This window comes from Perognathus longimembris, chromosome 17 (assembly GCF_023159225.1).
Source record: "Perognathus longimembris pacificus isolate PPM17 chromosome 17, ASM2315922v1, whole genome shotgun sequence".
In the NCBI taxonomy this organism is placed as follows: domain Eukaryota; kingdom Metazoa; phylum Chordata; class Mammalia; order Rodentia; family Heteromyidae; genus Perognathus; species Perognathus longimembris.
Window position 1 is genome coordinate 43,348,994 of NC_063177.1, and position 16,727 is coordinate 43,365,720.

General features: G+C 37.6%; 1 protein-coding gene across 2 annotated transcripts in view; it reads left to right on the plus strand.

The window, feature by feature from the left end:
- The window catches only part of LOC125366510, a 77,615-nt gene extending 61,718 nt beyond the window's left edge, over window positions 1–15,897 (plus strand). The window contains exons 38-46 of one of the 2 annotated variants that reach the window (XM_048367261.1): window positions 536–640; window positions 1,584–1,637; window positions 7,536–7,640; window positions 8,792–8,845; window positions 9,440–9,544; window positions 10,282–10,335; window positions 11,090–11,194; window positions 14,379–14,432; window positions 15,572–15,897. In XM_048367261.1, the coding sequence (XP_048223218.1) occupies window positions 536–640; window positions 1,584–1,637; window positions 7,536–7,640; window positions 8,792–8,845; window positions 9,440–9,544; window positions 10,282–10,335; window positions 11,090–11,194; window positions 14,379–14,432; window positions 15,572–15,696 (761 nt within the window). In that variant the 3' untranslated portion in view covers window positions 15,697–15,897. The remainder of the gene's footprint in view (window positions 1–535; window positions 641–1,583; window positions 1,638–7,535; window positions 7,641–8,791; window positions 8,846–9,439; window positions 9,545–10,281; window positions 10,336–11,089; window positions 11,195–14,378; window positions 14,433–15,571) is intronic. The other variant, XM_048367262.1, reaches the window with a different exon arrangement.
- The last annotated feature ends 830 nt before the right edge of the window (window positions 15,898–16,727 follow it).

Here is a 16,727-nt window from a genome sequence, read left to right on the forward strand (position 1 = left end):
AATATTTCTGAAGAATAATTTATGTAAGAACTAATATTATCTTAATTTGCTCTCCAGACTTTATTCTGGAAGTTATCATTCCCAATGTTAGCAAAACCTCTTTCTTTATGTATGGTTTATTCACTTGTATATCTTCGGGAGCGTGGGGAGGAGGGGTACAGAACTCAAGGGAAAATGGGTAAAAAGGTGCCTCAGTGGAGCTCACTGGACACTGATGAAAGTGAACTATACAATTCATAGGTGGAGATGGTAGGGAGGGACTGGGAGAGAGTGGGGGAAGGGAAGACACTGTATGAAAGAAAATATACTCATTACCTGACTCATATAATTGTAATACCTCTGTATATAACAATAAAGTAAATTTAATTTTTTAAACCCTCTAATTTAGATTATGTCATAAAACATGCCTGATAACTCTACTGTAGATTCTTCACCTTAACTAATAGAATGTCATTAACTTATAGAAAATGATTTTATAACTTGACATACTACCTTGGTACCCAGCATTCTTATGTCTGCTCTCCTTTTTGGAAAGGAGAGAAGGTGGATTCCAGTGACCTGAAAAGTATCCTGAAGAATCTGGAGCTGGAGCTCACAGAGAAAGAGCAAGAGAAGCTATTGGAAACACTGCCTGTGGATGGTGAGCCATCACAGAAGTTTGCCAAGGCCTGCTGGGAGTCCAGTTTTGTTTGTCTATAGGATTGTGTAGACATCTCTGATGCTGCTGCTTTTTTCTCTAAAAATTCAAGAGGAAAAAAATATTTTTAAATTGAAGTCCAAGTTATATAGCAACCTTATCATTGTGTTTATCACTTATATTGGAAACTGCAGAGCTTTGGGCAGGCAAAAGTTGATGTTAAGAAGAAAACGTGATTAGACCATTAATTTTCTTATATCATCAAATAGGAAAAAAAGAAAAAGATATTACATTACTGATTTAAAAAAAAACAAAAAACAGGGCTGGGGATATGGCCTAGTGGCAAGAGTGCCTGCCTCATATACATGAGGCCCTGGGTTCGATTCCCCATCACCACATATACAGAAAATGGCCAGAAGTGGCGCTGTGGCTCAAGTGGCAGAGTGCTAGCCTTGAGCAAAAAGAAGCCAGGGACAGTGCTCAAGCCCAGAGTCCAAGCCCCAGGACTGGCAAAAAAAAAAAAAAAAACATGCTTGGGCTGGGAATATGGCTTAGCAGTAGAGTGCTTGCCTAGCATGCATGAGGCCCTGGGTTCAATTCCTCAGCACTACATAAACAGAAAAAGCCAGAAGTGGTGCTGTAGTTCAAGAGATAGAGTGCTAGCCTTGAGCAAGAAGAAGCCAGGGACAGTGCTCAGGCCCTGAGTCCAAGCCCCAGGACTGGCAAAAAAAAAAAAAAATGCTTAATCAATTAAACTCCTTCAGGTGCTAGAGTAGAAAGGTTTGTACAATAAAGAAATGTTCTTTTCCCTAACTTCCTTGTATCAAATAAAAAATAAAGGAACATCTTCTTAAAGTGTTTTCTTAAAATAATTTATACCATGCTGTTTTTATTTCTTATCTTTTATTCATTTCAGCATTAAGGGAATTATGTTTTTTTCTTACAGATGCTGGAAAAGTATATTACAATAGATTGCTAAAAGGTGTGAAGTCTCTGGAGGGTAAGTTTCCCAATTAAAAGGCATGTTATCTGACATTCTCTGTAAGTCATTAATAGCAAATGAAGATTCTTACTGTGTTATCATTCCTATTTCTGACTCAGTTTGTCTACACTGTAATTAACAACATGTATTTTATTTTAGAAAAAGTCCCAAAGACTTGCACTTAAAAAAAAACTTTATACAGGGGCTGGGAATATGGCCTAGTAGAAAGAGTGCTTGCCTCATATACATGAAGCCATGGGTTCGATTCCTCAACACTACATATATAGATAAGGCCAGAAGAGGCGCTGTGGCTCAAGTGGCAGAGTGCTAGCCTTGAGCAAAAAGAAGTCAGGGACAGTGCTCAGGCCCTGAGTCCAAGGCCCAGGACTGACAAAAATAAATAAATAAATAAATAAAAACTTTATACACCATCTGTTTTGGCAATAAGGAAAGATTTAGTTTTGACACTTTTATTGCCTGTGTACTTGGATAAGTCTATTGAAGTGTCTACCTTGTTGAAAATGGAAACTTAAAAATCATAAAATATACTTTTTCGGTTTACTTTAATAAAATTTATGGTCATTGTACAATTTAGAATTTGACTGAAGAAGCAGGATTACTAAGAATAACATAATGACATGAGACCTGGGAAGAAGTCTTTGAAGGCTGCTGCCTTTGCTCTTTGTGACAGGCCTGAAAATCTGAACTAACCATAGCCAACAAGGCCAGCAATCAGGAAGAAAAGCTGGACACAAAAGAGTTGAGGAAAATGAGGGCAAACTACCACCTCTGACCACATATTAGAATCCATGCCTGTCTTCTGCATTCTTAAGAATTCTAGTGAACAGAAAAAAATAACAAGTACCCTTCTCTGTGGAGATGTACATCTGTATAGCACAAGACTAAGAGAATCTGAGGAGAAGACATGGCATAAGTAAAGGGACCTGTAGGCCTGGCTTCCACCCCATGATAGCAAAGGTGACCCAGAAAGTGACAGCTGGGGTATGTGCTGTAATGGCACCTGGAGACCTTCACTGACCTTCAGGGTCCGACGGCAGATGCCTCACTTGTGGCTTCCAAAATCTGATGGAAAAGTCAGAACTATGCAGAAAAGGAACTTGTAGAAATTGGTTAGTCAGATTTTTCCTCACTCTGATGAATATCTGAGAGAAACAGCTTAAAAGACAAAAACAAAATTTATATTGACTCACTGTTTCAGAGATTTCAGTCCACAATTTCTAAACCTGTGGTGAGGCAGAGCATCATAGCAGGAGAGTATGGTAGAAGAAAGCTATTTACTCCATGAAAGCCCAAAAGCAGAGCAAGGAGCAGAACAGGGGACATGTCCTCATTAACCTACTTCCTTCAGCTAGGACCCATTACCAACTCTCCACCACCTTCCAATAGGGGCACACATTATGAATCTACCAAGGGATTAGTACTCTAGTGAAGGTATAGGGATGTAGCTCAGTATCAGAACACTTGCCTAGCATGTGTGAAACCTGGGTTCAACCCCCAGCACTGAAGAAAACAATTGCTGATATCAGGCCTTTGTCCATTGTATGGCTGGTGAAAATCTTTTCCCAATCTGTGGGCTTTCTATTTATCTTGGAAGCTATATCCTTTGCCCTGCAGAAGCTCTGCAGTTTGATACAGTCCCACTTGTCCAGCCTTTCTTTGATTTGTTGGATTTCTGGGCCTTTGTTGAGGAAGTTTCCTCCAGTGCCAAGAAGTCCTAGGGTTTCTCCTATTTCTTCTTGTAGAGTTTTCAGGGTATCTGATTTTATTTCCAGGTCTTTGATCCATTTGGAGTTGATTTTGGTAAAGGGTGATAGATAGGGGTCTAGTTGTAGTTTGTTATAGGTGTTGACCCAGTTTTGCCAGCACCATTTGTTGGAGAGTCTGTTTTTGTTCCAACCTATATTTTTAGCTTCTTTGTCAAAGATTAGGTAGCCGTAAGTCTGTGGGTTCATTTCAGGGTCTTCAGTTCTGTTCCATTGGTCCTCAGGCCTGTTCTTGTGCCAGTACCAAGCTGTTTTTATTACTATAGCTTTGTCATACAATTTAAAGTTTTCCTCCTGCATTGTTCTTTCTACTTAGGATTGTTTTTGCTATTCAGGGTTTTTTATTGTTCCATGTGAATTTCTGAATTGTTTCTTCTATTTCATTGAAAAATGATGTTGGGATATTGATGGGTATTGCACTGAATTTGTAGATAGCTTTTGGTAATATTGCCATTTTCATGATGTTAATCCTCCCAATCCAGGAGCATGGGAGGTTTTTCCATTTCCTTAGTTCTGCCTTAATTTCCTTTTTTAGATTTTTAAAGTTCTCATCATAGTGTTCTTTCATTTCTTTAGTTAAGATTATTCCTAAGTATTTCATGTTATTTGAGGCTATTCAAAAAGTTAAATTCCTCCAAAACAAAGAACCAACAGCCCTCTCAACAAATGGGCTAAAGATCTAAAAAGAGACTTCTCTGAAGAGGAAATGAGAATGGCCAAGAGACACATGAAAAAGTGCTCTCTACATCATTGGCCATAAAAGAAATTCAAATCAAAACAACATTGAGATACCACCTCACCCCAGTAAGAATGTCTATTATCAGGAAATCTAATAATAACAAATGCTGGAGAGGATGTGGCCAAAAGGGAACTCTACTACATTGTTGGCAGGAATGCAAACTTGTTCAACCCCTCTGGAAAGCAGTGTGGAGGTTCCTAAGAAGGCTAAACATATAGCTCCCCCATGACCCAGTAGCCCCACTTTTGAGCATCTGCCCAAAAGACTACAAGCAAGACCACACTAAAGCCACCAGCACAACTATGTTCATCGCAGCACAACTTGTAATCACTAAAACATGGAACCAACCTACATGCCCTTCAGCAGTGGATCAGGAAAATTTACATATACACAATGGAATTCAATGCCTCCATCAGAAGGAATGACACTGCCCCAATCGTAAGGAAATGGAAGCACTTGGAAAAAATCATACTAAGTGAAATGACCCAGACCCAAAGAAACATAAACCGTATGGTGTTCCTCATAGGGAATAGCTAATACAAAAATAGGCTAGTCATGGTAGAAGACCAAAATACCCCAATAACTACACCCATATTACCACGTAAGAAGATGCCAAGTGAAATGAACTCCACGTTACAGAAACAAGAGTTATACCACTCTTGTAATTATTCTTAACATGCTATGTGAACTTGTACTACTTTTTTTCTCTTTTTCCTTGTCTGTTTGTTTGACTGAGTGGTTTGTCTAGTTTTATTTCTCTTGTTGTCCCTTCCTGTGGCTATACCCTTGCTACCACTGTACCACATCCAAGTACCCTGGATATTGTCTGTTACGGGTAATGGAACTGGGGAAGGGAGAGGGAATACCAAAATCAAGAGACAAAGAACAAAAAGACAAACCATTCAAAAAGCAACACTTAAAAAACATTTTGTGTAAACCAACTGCACAGTTCTTGGGGGGAGAAGGGAAAGGGGAGGGGGAGGGGGAAAATGAGGGAGGAGGTAACAAGTAGAACGAGAAATGTACTCACTGCCTTTCATATGAATCTGTAACCCCTCTGTGTGGGAGATTCTGTTTTTGTTTTGGTTTTATTTTTTTGCCAGTCCTGGGGCTTGAACTCAGAGCCTGAGCACTGTCCCTGGCTTCTTTTTGCTCAAGGCTAGCACTCTGCCACTTGAGCCACAGCACCACTTCTGGCCACTTTCTGTATATGTGGTGCTGGGGAATCGAACCCAGGGCTTCATGTATACGAGACGAGCACTTTACCACTAAGCCATATTCCCAGCCCTTCTGTAACCCCTCTGTATCACACTTTGACAACAAATAAAAAATATTTAATGACAATCTTAAAACAAAAACACAATTGCTGAAAGTTTCTGGTGGTTTACCAATAAGTGTAGAGGAAAAAAATTCACAAAATCATATCAAGTATCAAATATCAAGGCAGGTATTGATTTTTATCTGCAATTAAACCTTGTCTGGAGTTATAACGGAAGTTAGAAGGACCACCAAGTTCAGTTTATATAATCCACTGTTCTCCTCTAAGATTACAAGGGAATGTGATGATGGCTTCCTTTTTTAGGACTGAAATAAATGAGGATGCATGTGCAGTCTAAAAAAAGGGGGGGCGGGGAATGTGATAAGAATTACTCTGGTACCTCTTTAAAACTCTCAGTGGTGCTCATATCTGCTACTTCTCAAAAAATTTATTATTCTTTTTGGTTTGTACTTTGGGTAAATAAAGACATTACTACTGTATCTTTTCTACCACAGTAAGACTCACTTCACAGGCCAGAGAATCTTGAGGAAATTCTGTCAATTTCTGTCAATTCTGAGTCTATTTGGAATCAGAGAAATAACCACAGAGTCAATTTAGTGATCTTCTAGGCTTATTATGTGATAGAACCAAGCCAAAGCTCTGTGATGATCAACTTAAATTTCACTCTTGCCACTAGGCCATATTCCTGTCCCTTAAATTTCATAAGTCTTTATGGAATGAATGGCAGACCACAACAGTATTTTGAATCTCTCAGAATCAATATTCTTTCAAAGCCAGTATACATTTTGTCCTAAAAGGTCTGAGTGTATGGATGATCCACACACTCTCTCACTGACCCAAGTAATAGCCAGGCAACCCCAACAAACCCTCACACTCTGAACATAACAAGAAGCCCACCATGAACAAGTAGGCCTACAGAAATCTGAGAAAGCACATGAAAGACCCCATCCAAACAAATCAAGATGCTGGAAATCAACCAAGCAGCCTATTTTATCATGGTTTATCTTATTTTGTGCCTGGTTTATACACAAAGGCATCCAGGGGGCAATCAATCAACTCCTCCATCCTCCAGCGACCTCAAGCAGCAGTTGAGTAGGCCAGCTGAGTAGGCCACTATTGGAAGCTTCAACCATGAAGATCCTGAGAAGCAGATATTTGACTGGGCTTATGAAGCAGTTTGACTAAGTCAGCACCTAAAGGCCCACAAAGTCACCTATACAAACCTTAGGCACTATGTGGATTTACCTGCATGGCTAAGTACACATGGAGCCCTCAGACACTGACAAGCACTTTATCCTCATCTAAGATATACTTTACTATACCCATCTGGGCCCACAGGATAGGAATACTCTCACATGACTCACGGGAACTTATAGGCACTCCCACAGCCAGAGTCATTCTGCTCAAAGCTTCCAGTGAACATTCCTGCCAGTGAACCCATCCCCGCTGGTGGTTCAGTCTCACATATCCTGTAGCCTGGACCAGTAAGACACCCAAAGACATTGCTAACTTTGATTATAGCTAAAGAAACCTTGCTAAAGTACCCATCTAAAACCAAAGCCCCCAAAAAGTATATCCATCCAACACTGAAGGGCCCCTGGACCAGCAGAAAGCCCCATACTACAATATCTACTCTATCAGGTTGGTAGAGACAAGTGCCCTGCTGCCAGATCCACAAATACCAACCTAGGGTCAGATGAAGCATGAAAAGCATAAGGTAATGTTATACCTCCAAAAGAACACAGAACTCTAGCAACAGACCAAAAGGAATCGACAAACTGCCTGCAAAAGAATATAAGAAAACATAACAAAATACCATACCATGAAATTAAGCAAATTGTGAATAAATGAGAAAATCCTGGAGCTGCACAGGGTTGACCTAGGACTCAGAGAAACAAAAGAAGGTGAAGGGTGTGGCTCAGTGGTCAAGCTCATGTGGATTTGATCCATGGAGATGGGCAGAGATTTATACAGTAAAGAGGTTCCTGAAAACATAGTTTCAACTTAAGTTGATATTAGTCCAAAACCACTTCAGTCACTAAAGATAGTAATATTAGTATTGAATAGTTGAAATAGTACATTTCTTCATGATTCTGTGTTGTCTCTTTTTTAAGGAGGAATGGTTCTTAAAAATGAACTATACAATGTTCTAGAAAAACTGGGAATTGAACTCTTAGAAGAAGAACGTGCAAACCTCTCAGAAATCCTTCAAGTTGATGGTAAGCACTGTATCTCCCAGAAAAAAAATATCTTTTTTCTTTGGATGATTCCTGATATATTTTAAATACTTTTTTAGGGCTCAGAATGCAGCCTAGTGGTAGAGTGCTTGCTTAGCATGCATGAAGTCCAGGGCTCAATTACCCAGTACCACATACAGTGTGGCTCAAGTGGTAGAGGGCTAGCTGTCAGGGACAGCATCCAAGCACTGAGAAAAAAAAAGAATTTTTTATTGTTACTATGAAGGTGATATACAGGGGATTACAGTTACAAAAGTCAGGTGATAAGTTCAATTCTTTTTGGATATCTGATACACTTTAGAATAAATTTAGTTGGTTACAGGTGCATGTAGAAAAATGAAGATCTCAATGTTTATGTATGAATAAAATTTTTGGATCTTTATTACAATTAAGCTAAAATCATGATCATTTCTCTATTCCTATTCCTTCAAAAATTGCTACAGGTACTATCAGCACTCTGAAAGATCTAGATCACAATACAAACAAAACACAAGGTTACAGAGAAATTAGAGGGAAACCATTTGGCCCATTCTTCTATCCATTTACCTATCTACTGAAATTCTTAAAATGAATTCAAAGAGGGATCCTAGTTTATTTTTTTTAAAAACCTTCCTCTCTGATACAATATTTTGTTTTATTCTTCCCGTAAGACATTGAATTATTTGTAATTCTATGTATATAATTTGATATCCCTATAATTTTCTTTTTCTCAACCTCTCCTCAGTGTGAAGTCCCCCCCACACATGACCAGTCTTACTAATAAATTAAATATTTCAAGCATACTTCCCAAAGGAAGGAATCTTAGAACATATCAGGATGGGTTAAGGCCTCTTCCTCATCTGTGTGTTAATATAAGAGGTTAAATTACCAGAATAACTGACCATCTTCAACCATGGTTTATAATGGCAGTTGAAAAAAATATAGATAGCACAATTTTCTGATTTATTTTCTAAAATATAGAGGACATTCTTATTAATATGAAGAGAAAGTAATTCCTTGATATCCAAGAATGTAATAAGGGTAGGTAAAATTAAGATATAAGGAAACTTATAGGATTTGTCCCCAACAAAATACGTGTCTTAAGTTTGTTTTCTGTGTTTATGACATTATCTTTATGGAGTCTCTTCTTGTAGATGATGCAAAAGTTAGTATGAAAGAGGTGATGGATGGAGTAAGAGCTACCACAGGTAAATGAGAAAATATGAACATAGGGTGTTTAGAATTTACTGTGGTTTATCATCATTCCTTCATTGCTATGTTAATTATGGCATCTACTTAATTTACTAAATGTTTAAAATCCAACTGGAAGCTTTTTACTTTGTTTTCTAATGCATTTTCAGTTCATTTATGTATTTGCTACAAAGCCCTCAATCTCTATATCAGTAAAATAATAGATGAGGCAAGCACTGTAGCCACTAGGCCATATCCCCAGCAGTAATATAATAGATGAAACAAAGGATAACTTATAAAGATGAAACTAAAGACCTTGTTTTAGTTGATAGTTATTTAACTGTCATTTATAGTATTATAATTCAACAAAGGTACATACTATAGATTTCATTCATTGGATGTAGCATTGCCACTGTCATTATAATTGTCTTCTTTTTATTAGTATTTATGGCTGAAATCACTTTTCTTTGAATGTCATAGTCTACTAGTAGAACTCTGATTGGCCTCTAATACCTAGTCATGCAATGTAGTTATAGATTATTTTTCTCTGTTTGGAATCATCAGATAAAGTTGTAAGTTCATATATGTGATGGTGTCTATCTTTTTCTCAGGAGGGGAGGTAGATGCCAAAGATGTGAAAAGCACTTTAACAAACATGAGATTAGAACTTACAGATAAGGAATTGTTGAACTTGGAGGAAAATCTGCCTTTTAATGGTAAACATTTCAAATATTATTGTGATCTTAAGGAATTCTTAGCATTTTTAATTTTAGCTTCTAAAATTACTCTCATTTCCTAATATTAAAAAATAAAAATTTGGGGCTGGGGATATGGCCTAGTGGCAAGAGCGCTTGCCTCGTATACTTGAAGCCCTGGGTTCGATTCCCCAGCACCACATATACAGAAAACGGCCAGAAGTGGCGCTGTGGCTCAAGTGGCAGAGTGCTAGCCTTGAGCAAAAAGAAGCCAGGGACAGTGTTCAGGCCCTGAGTCCAAGCCCCAGGACTGGCCAAAAAAATAAAATTAAATTAAAATTAAAAAAATAATAAAAATTTGAATGTTCCTGATAGAAATTCCTACCTATGCAGTTTAACTTTTAGTTTGGAAATAAGCATTCCCACCATTTTGAATTATGTCAACCCAAAGAAGAAATAATCAGACACTCCTAGGTGACTGTAGGAAGTAAAAATGAAAGGGGGTGAAAAGAAAAGTAGAAAGAAAAGTGAGAGGCAGAATCTCTCTCCATACACAGTTATACATGTTGCAATGTACCTTATGTGTTGAATTTTCAGGTTGCTTCACCTTATAAAATTTCCCTAGTATTCTCTCAACTTTATTTTAGTGGGAGAAAGATCTAAAGCTTCATAAATACTTCAATTTTGCTGAAATAGATTTAGTACATAGCCTCATTATTTCTCTATGATCTTAATTTTGCGGTGTTTTTTTCTTATAGATGATAACAAGGTCTTTAAGAACAGGTTACTAGAAGGTGTGAAGTCTCTTAAAGGTGAGTGGGAAGCATCATGAAAAGGCAGTGGCTTTGAGATCCTCATATTTATACAGATTACATGATAATTGAATTTGTGGACACTACCATCTCTCTATATATCAACTGCCAATTGTACTTTTTAAGTGCTCAGTCTGTATGGTAAGCAGATAAACCTCCTTTGTTTTATCTTAGAAGAAAAGTTCTGCCCTCTGTTGTGATTTTTCAAACTTCTCAGGAAAAGAAATGCCAAACCACAAGTTTGCATTGCAAAACTTATGTGTGATTACAAAAAAGTCCAAATAATTAAATAAGTAGCAGATTAAAATTAAATTGGGAATTAAGATATAGTCAAACCCATACATTGTTCAAAAGTAGAAATGTTGGTCTCCATAATCAGAATTCTCCAAACATTTGTTGGATGCCATTTTGAATATTATGTTGTATAGTTATCCAAGGGAAGACTCAGGGTAAGTGGCCTGAATTCCAACTTAATGATTGACTTTTCAGCTTAAAATATTTGGCCTCAGCTAACATTGCTAATAATCTATTGAATTTTTTTTTTTACTGTTAAGTATTTTTTTAACCTCAAGCTAGTAGTCTGATAGAAACCTTAGATAAGCTTTAGTGAGTAAACACCTTAAACTATAGTGTACCAACTTTGTGTGATTAATGATAGGCTGCTCTAGAAATGCATGGTGGTATGTATGTCAGGAAAATTTAAGAACTCCTTCGTTGTCACTTATTTTATCCACTGTAACTATTTTTTTTTAAGTTGGGAAGGTCGATGCGGATAATCTGTACACCCTTCTGGAAAACCTCGGAATCAAACTTGAAGATAAGGAACTTCAAGATCTGTTTCAAAACATACCTGTTGGTGGTGAGGAATTTATCAGATGCCATATGCCTCATTCCCTTTTGTGCTGAGATGATAGCATCTACCTACTACACAATTTTTTTTATTTTTTTATTTTTTGGCCAGTCCTGGGCTTGAACTCAGGGCCTGAGCACTGTCCCTGGCTTCTTTTTGCTCAAGGCTAGCACTCTGCCACTTGAGCCACAGCGCCACTTCTGGCCATTTTTTGTATATGTGGTGCTGGGGAATTGAACCCAAGGTCTCATGTATACAAGGCAAGCACTCTTGCCACTAGGCCATATCCCCAGCCCCAACTACACAATTTTTAAAGATCAAAAGTTAATTTCTCACTGTTCTGGAGGCTGAGAAGTCCAAGATAAAGGCCGCTGTGCCTGGTGAAGGCCATCTTACTGTGTTATCACATAGCAGAGCCCTCATGAATAATCACTTGTTAAAAAAACAAAACAACAACAAAAAAAAACTCTTTTTTTCTTTCTTTTTTTTTTTTCTTTTCCGGATGCTACCATTGTTTTATTTCTTGGCCTAAGTAGTGGTTACACAAACATTTCTTTCTAGTTTTGTTTTTGTGGAAGTCCTAGGACTTGAACTTAGGCCTGGGAGCTATCCTCTGAGCTTTCATGCTCCAGGCTTGTGCTCCACTCCTTGAGCTTTTATCATGGTTAATTGGAGGCAAAAATTTCAGACTTTCCTATTGGGGCTGGTATTGAACGACAATCCTCAGATCTCAGCCTCCTGAGTAGCTAGGATGACAGGGGAAGCAATGGGTACCCAGCTTACAATCACTTCTTAATACTTTATTGGCTGTAATTTTTTAAATTATCTTTAGGTAGTTGTAGAAAAGAGTTATCATTCACCAAAGCAGATTTTTATCATTATCTTTAAGTAGTTATACAAAAGGGTTTCAATTCAACATGTCAGTTTTTTAGTATGATACATCTTGATCAATGTCATCCCTTTTATAATTCTCCTGTCTCTTCCATCCCCATCCACCCCCTCAATTTTCCTAGTTTGATTCTCACATATGTACATTGAATATTATGACTGCATTCACCCACCTTCCTGCTCTCCATTCATCCACCCTCCCCATTTTGACTTCACCACATCCCCTGACACCCCAAGTCTCAGCTTCCTACTATTCATTTTGTTAGACTGAAAGTTAGTTGTTTAAAGCACCTTGGGAATCTTCCTGTGTATATACCATACATGTTTTAAAACCACACTTCTTAACACTGTTCAAACGGCAATTAGTTCAACATGAGTTTTGAAGAGGACAGACATCCAAACCATAACACCATAGGTGCTCCCTAGCCCAAACTTAATTTAACCACCACTCTGTTTCTATGAGTTAACCTATTTTATAGTCCATATGTACATAAGACCATGCAGTATTTTTCTTTCTGTGCCTAACATTTCATTTACTACAATTCTTCTAGCTTCAGCCATGTTGTCATAAATGACAGGATTTCCTTCCTTTTTAAGGATAGTATTCATTGTGTGTATATTCCATATTTTCTTTATTTATTCATCTGTTGAAATATATTTAGATCAATGATATAATTTGGCTATTGAAAATAGTGCCATAGTGAACAAGGAGTACAGCTATGTCTTTGACATGTTAATTGTATTTGCTTTGGATATACTTAATAGTGGGATTGCCAAGTCATAATTTCATATTTTAGGAGCTTTTATACTATTTTCCATAATGGCTATACTAATTTACATCCCCTCTACAGTAGTAAGAGTTCTCTTTTCTCCATATTTTGTTCAGAATCACCCCATACTATAGAAGCAAAAATAATCAAAGATTTTATCTTGAATCAGAAGCAAAGAGAGAGAGAGTCAAGCAAAATTCAGGCTTTTATGACAGTCTTCTCAACAAGAACTTCCACAGTCCTACAAACAGTACCTTCTGCAGTCATTCCTCCAAAAACTGTAGGAGTCTGTGGGAGAGATGGTTCTACTAGGTATCTCCTGCTTAACCATTCCCCCTCCTAGTTCCAAGCAAATTCCAACTAGAGAGAGTAGAAGAAGCAGGATGCTTTTTTCTCTTCTCCATGCAGCCATGTTATCTTCTCCCTCATTATTTTCTCACCTTCCCCCTCCACAATTCCTTCCATTCCCTCCTAGTTGTACAGTTGGTTTATCATATATTGTCTTGTAAGTACTGTTGTTGCATTGGTTCACCTTTTACCCTTTGTCTCTCCACTTTGACGTTCCACTTCCCTTCCCTAGTTCCAATAAAGATATATGCAATATCCAGGGTACCAAAATCAGTTACAGTGACATCAGGGGTAAAACCATGGGGAAGAAAGACAAAAGAAAAAGGCAGAATTTCACATGGCACATTGAAAATAACAACAACAATGATAAACCACTTATTTCCATAACTTGGAGTTCATTTCACTTAACATCATCTTATGTGTTCATATGTACTAACTGTTATCTGGAGGTTCCTCAAAAGGCTAAAAATAAAGCTCCCCTATGACCCAGCAACCCCACTTTTGGGCATTTACCCAAAGGAGTACAAGTAAGATCACACTAAAGCTACCAGCACAACTATGTTCATGGCAGCAAAATTTACCATCACTAAAATATGAAACCATCCCAGATGCCCCTCAGTAGATGAATGGATGAAGAAAATGTGATACATATACACAATGGAATTCTATGCTTCTGTCAGAAAGAATAACATTGCCTCATTTGTAAAGAAATGGAAAGACTTGGAAAAAATCATATTAAATGAAGTGAGCCAGACTCAACAAAATATAGACTCTATGGTTTCCTCACTAATAATAATTAGTACATGTCTAAGATAGTCCTAACAGAAGATTACAATAGCATAGTAGCCCTACTGGTTTTTTACTACTTCTTTGTTATTTGTCAGTGTTCATCTTCAGACACCCCAGATCAAAATGTATTTGTTCATTTGTTATTTTGTTATGGGGGCAAGGAGAAGCCTATAAGCATTAGATATCTTTAGTTGGCCATCTTTCTGATGTCACTCTTCTTCTTTTTCAATGCTTATATAAAGGATAAAGGGGTACAATAATAAGCCAGAAAGCATGTATAATTAGGGTGGTTCCTGACCTAACATTTTGTAAGTGTAACTTCTATAATTATCCTTATGCTTCTCCACAAAATCTGTGTAACTATGATATCTCAATGTAATTTTAATCTCCTCCTATAGTTGATGGAAAAATACCTCTAGAAACATTGATGGAAAAGGTCAAAGATTTTATAGGTAAGTGAAAAAGCTATTGTAAAATTAAGAAACGATTTCCCAGTATTTCTCAGTATTCAATCCTCGGCTTTTAAATTCTGCTAATTTTGCATGTTTATTGAGAAAATATTTTCCACTCGAACCCTATGTTTGGACATAAAATTATCTTCACTTGTGGAATGAAATTCTATAATCTCTGGTTTATGCCAATAATACTATTCACATCACTTGAGATTAATAAGTATGATATAGAAAACCCTGGAAAATCTGAATAAGGTAATAAATGACCATTAATACCTTCATTCTATTTGTCATGTAATTTTTATTATAAAAACTAAAATACAGCTGGGCACTGGTGGCTCACACTTGTGCTACTCAGGAGGCTGAGGATCTGAGGATCATGGTTCAAAGCCAGCCCAGTCAGAAAAGTCCATAAGATTCTTATCTCCAATTAATACCAGAAAACCAGAAGTGGGGCTGTGGCTCAAAGTGGTAGAGCACTAGCCTTGAGCAAAAGAGCCCAGAGACAGTAGCAGGCTCTAAATTCAACCCTCCTCCCTGGCCAAAAAAGTTTTTTTTTAATACTTCTTGGCTAGGCATGGTATTCTCACCATTTGTGAAGCCAAGACAGAGAGATTGCAGGTTAAGGCCAGCTACATAGCAAGACTTTGACAGGAAAAGAACAGAATAATCCCAGCTACTCAGAAGGCTGAGTAGCTAGGCAGTGAGACTCATCTCCAACTAAACACCAAAATCCCAGAGGTGGAGCTATATATAGCTCAAGTGGTAGAGTGCTAACCTTGAGCACAAAAGCTCAGGGACAAGCCTAGGCTCTTAGTTCAAGCCTCAGGAATGGCACAAAGATATTTTGAAAAGGAAAGCAATAATAGAAATAGTTTTAGAAGAAAAATTCCGAAGTATCTTAAACTAATTTACCAGTTTACATGCAGAAATTATCTTCCATGCATTTTAGAACCTTGTTTATATGATGAAAATAAATTTGAGCTAACATGCTTTTTGATTCCATAGTTAAAATATTTTTGTTTAATCTTCAAACTAAAAATTAGGATGGTGTTAATCTTCATTAAGTAACTTTAAAAATAAAACTATCATTTTCTGAAATGGTCATATGTGCCCTACCTTATCTCCCATTTTCAAAGGTAAGAAGATTGATGCTAGAAATCTGCAGAATGTTCTGGAAAGCCTTGGTATTGAACTCACAGAGAAGGAAGTGGAGGATCTTTTGAGTACATTGCCAATTGATGGTGAGTTCCATGCTATCTAAGGACCTTCTAGGAAGTATGGAGGGGCTTTATCTATATGAAAATATTTATTTCTTCAAGAACAGGATGGTTTTTTTCATTAAAATTTAAGCTACATTTGGCAGGGTTTTTTTTTTTTTTAGTAGCCAAGAAACCTTAAGGTGAAAGGTACTATTAAGAATCATATGTGTGGTATGAGAGTGCTTGCCTAGCATGCATGAAGCCATGGGTTCAATTCCTCAGTACCACATATACAGAAAAAGCTGGAAGTGGCACTGTGGCTCAAGTGTAAGAGTGCTAACCTTGAACAAAAAGGAGCTCAAGGACTGTGCCCAGGACCTGACTTCAAGCCCTAGGACTGGCAAAAAGAAAAGAATCATACATGCTTCCTGCTACTTTCTTTGGAGAAACATCTAGTCATTTCCTTTGTCAAATTTTACATTAAGTTGTGTCTTTACTATTGAGTTTTAAATTCTTTATATATTACAGATAAAAGAGCCATCGCGGGCTGGGAATATGGTCTAGTGGCAAGAGTGCTTGCCTCATATACATGAAGCCCTGGGTTCGATTCCCCAGCACCACATATATAGAAAACAACCAGAAGTGGCGGCACTGTGGCTCAAGTGCAGAGTACTAACTAGCCTTGAGCAAAAAAAAAGAAGCCAGGGACAGTACTCAGGCCCTGAGTCCAAGTCCAGGACTGGCAAAAAAAAAAAAAAAAATAGAGCCATCTCAAGTCACAGTTTACAAGTCATTTTCTATGATTCTGTTTATTGTATTTTCCCTTTTTTGTTGTTGTTGGTCGTGGGTCTTGAACTCAAGGATAGCTTGAATTCAAGGATAGCTCTCTACCACTTTGAGCCATAGCACCACTTCAGTTTTTTGGTGGTTAATCAGAGATAAGTCTCATGGATTTTGCTACCTGGGCTGGCTTCAAACCATGATCCTCACTCAGATCTCAACCTCCTGAGTAGCTAGGATTACAGGGGTGAGCCACAGACCCCCGGATTTTTCATTTTCTTTATGGTATCCTTTGATACACAGAGTTTTTAAT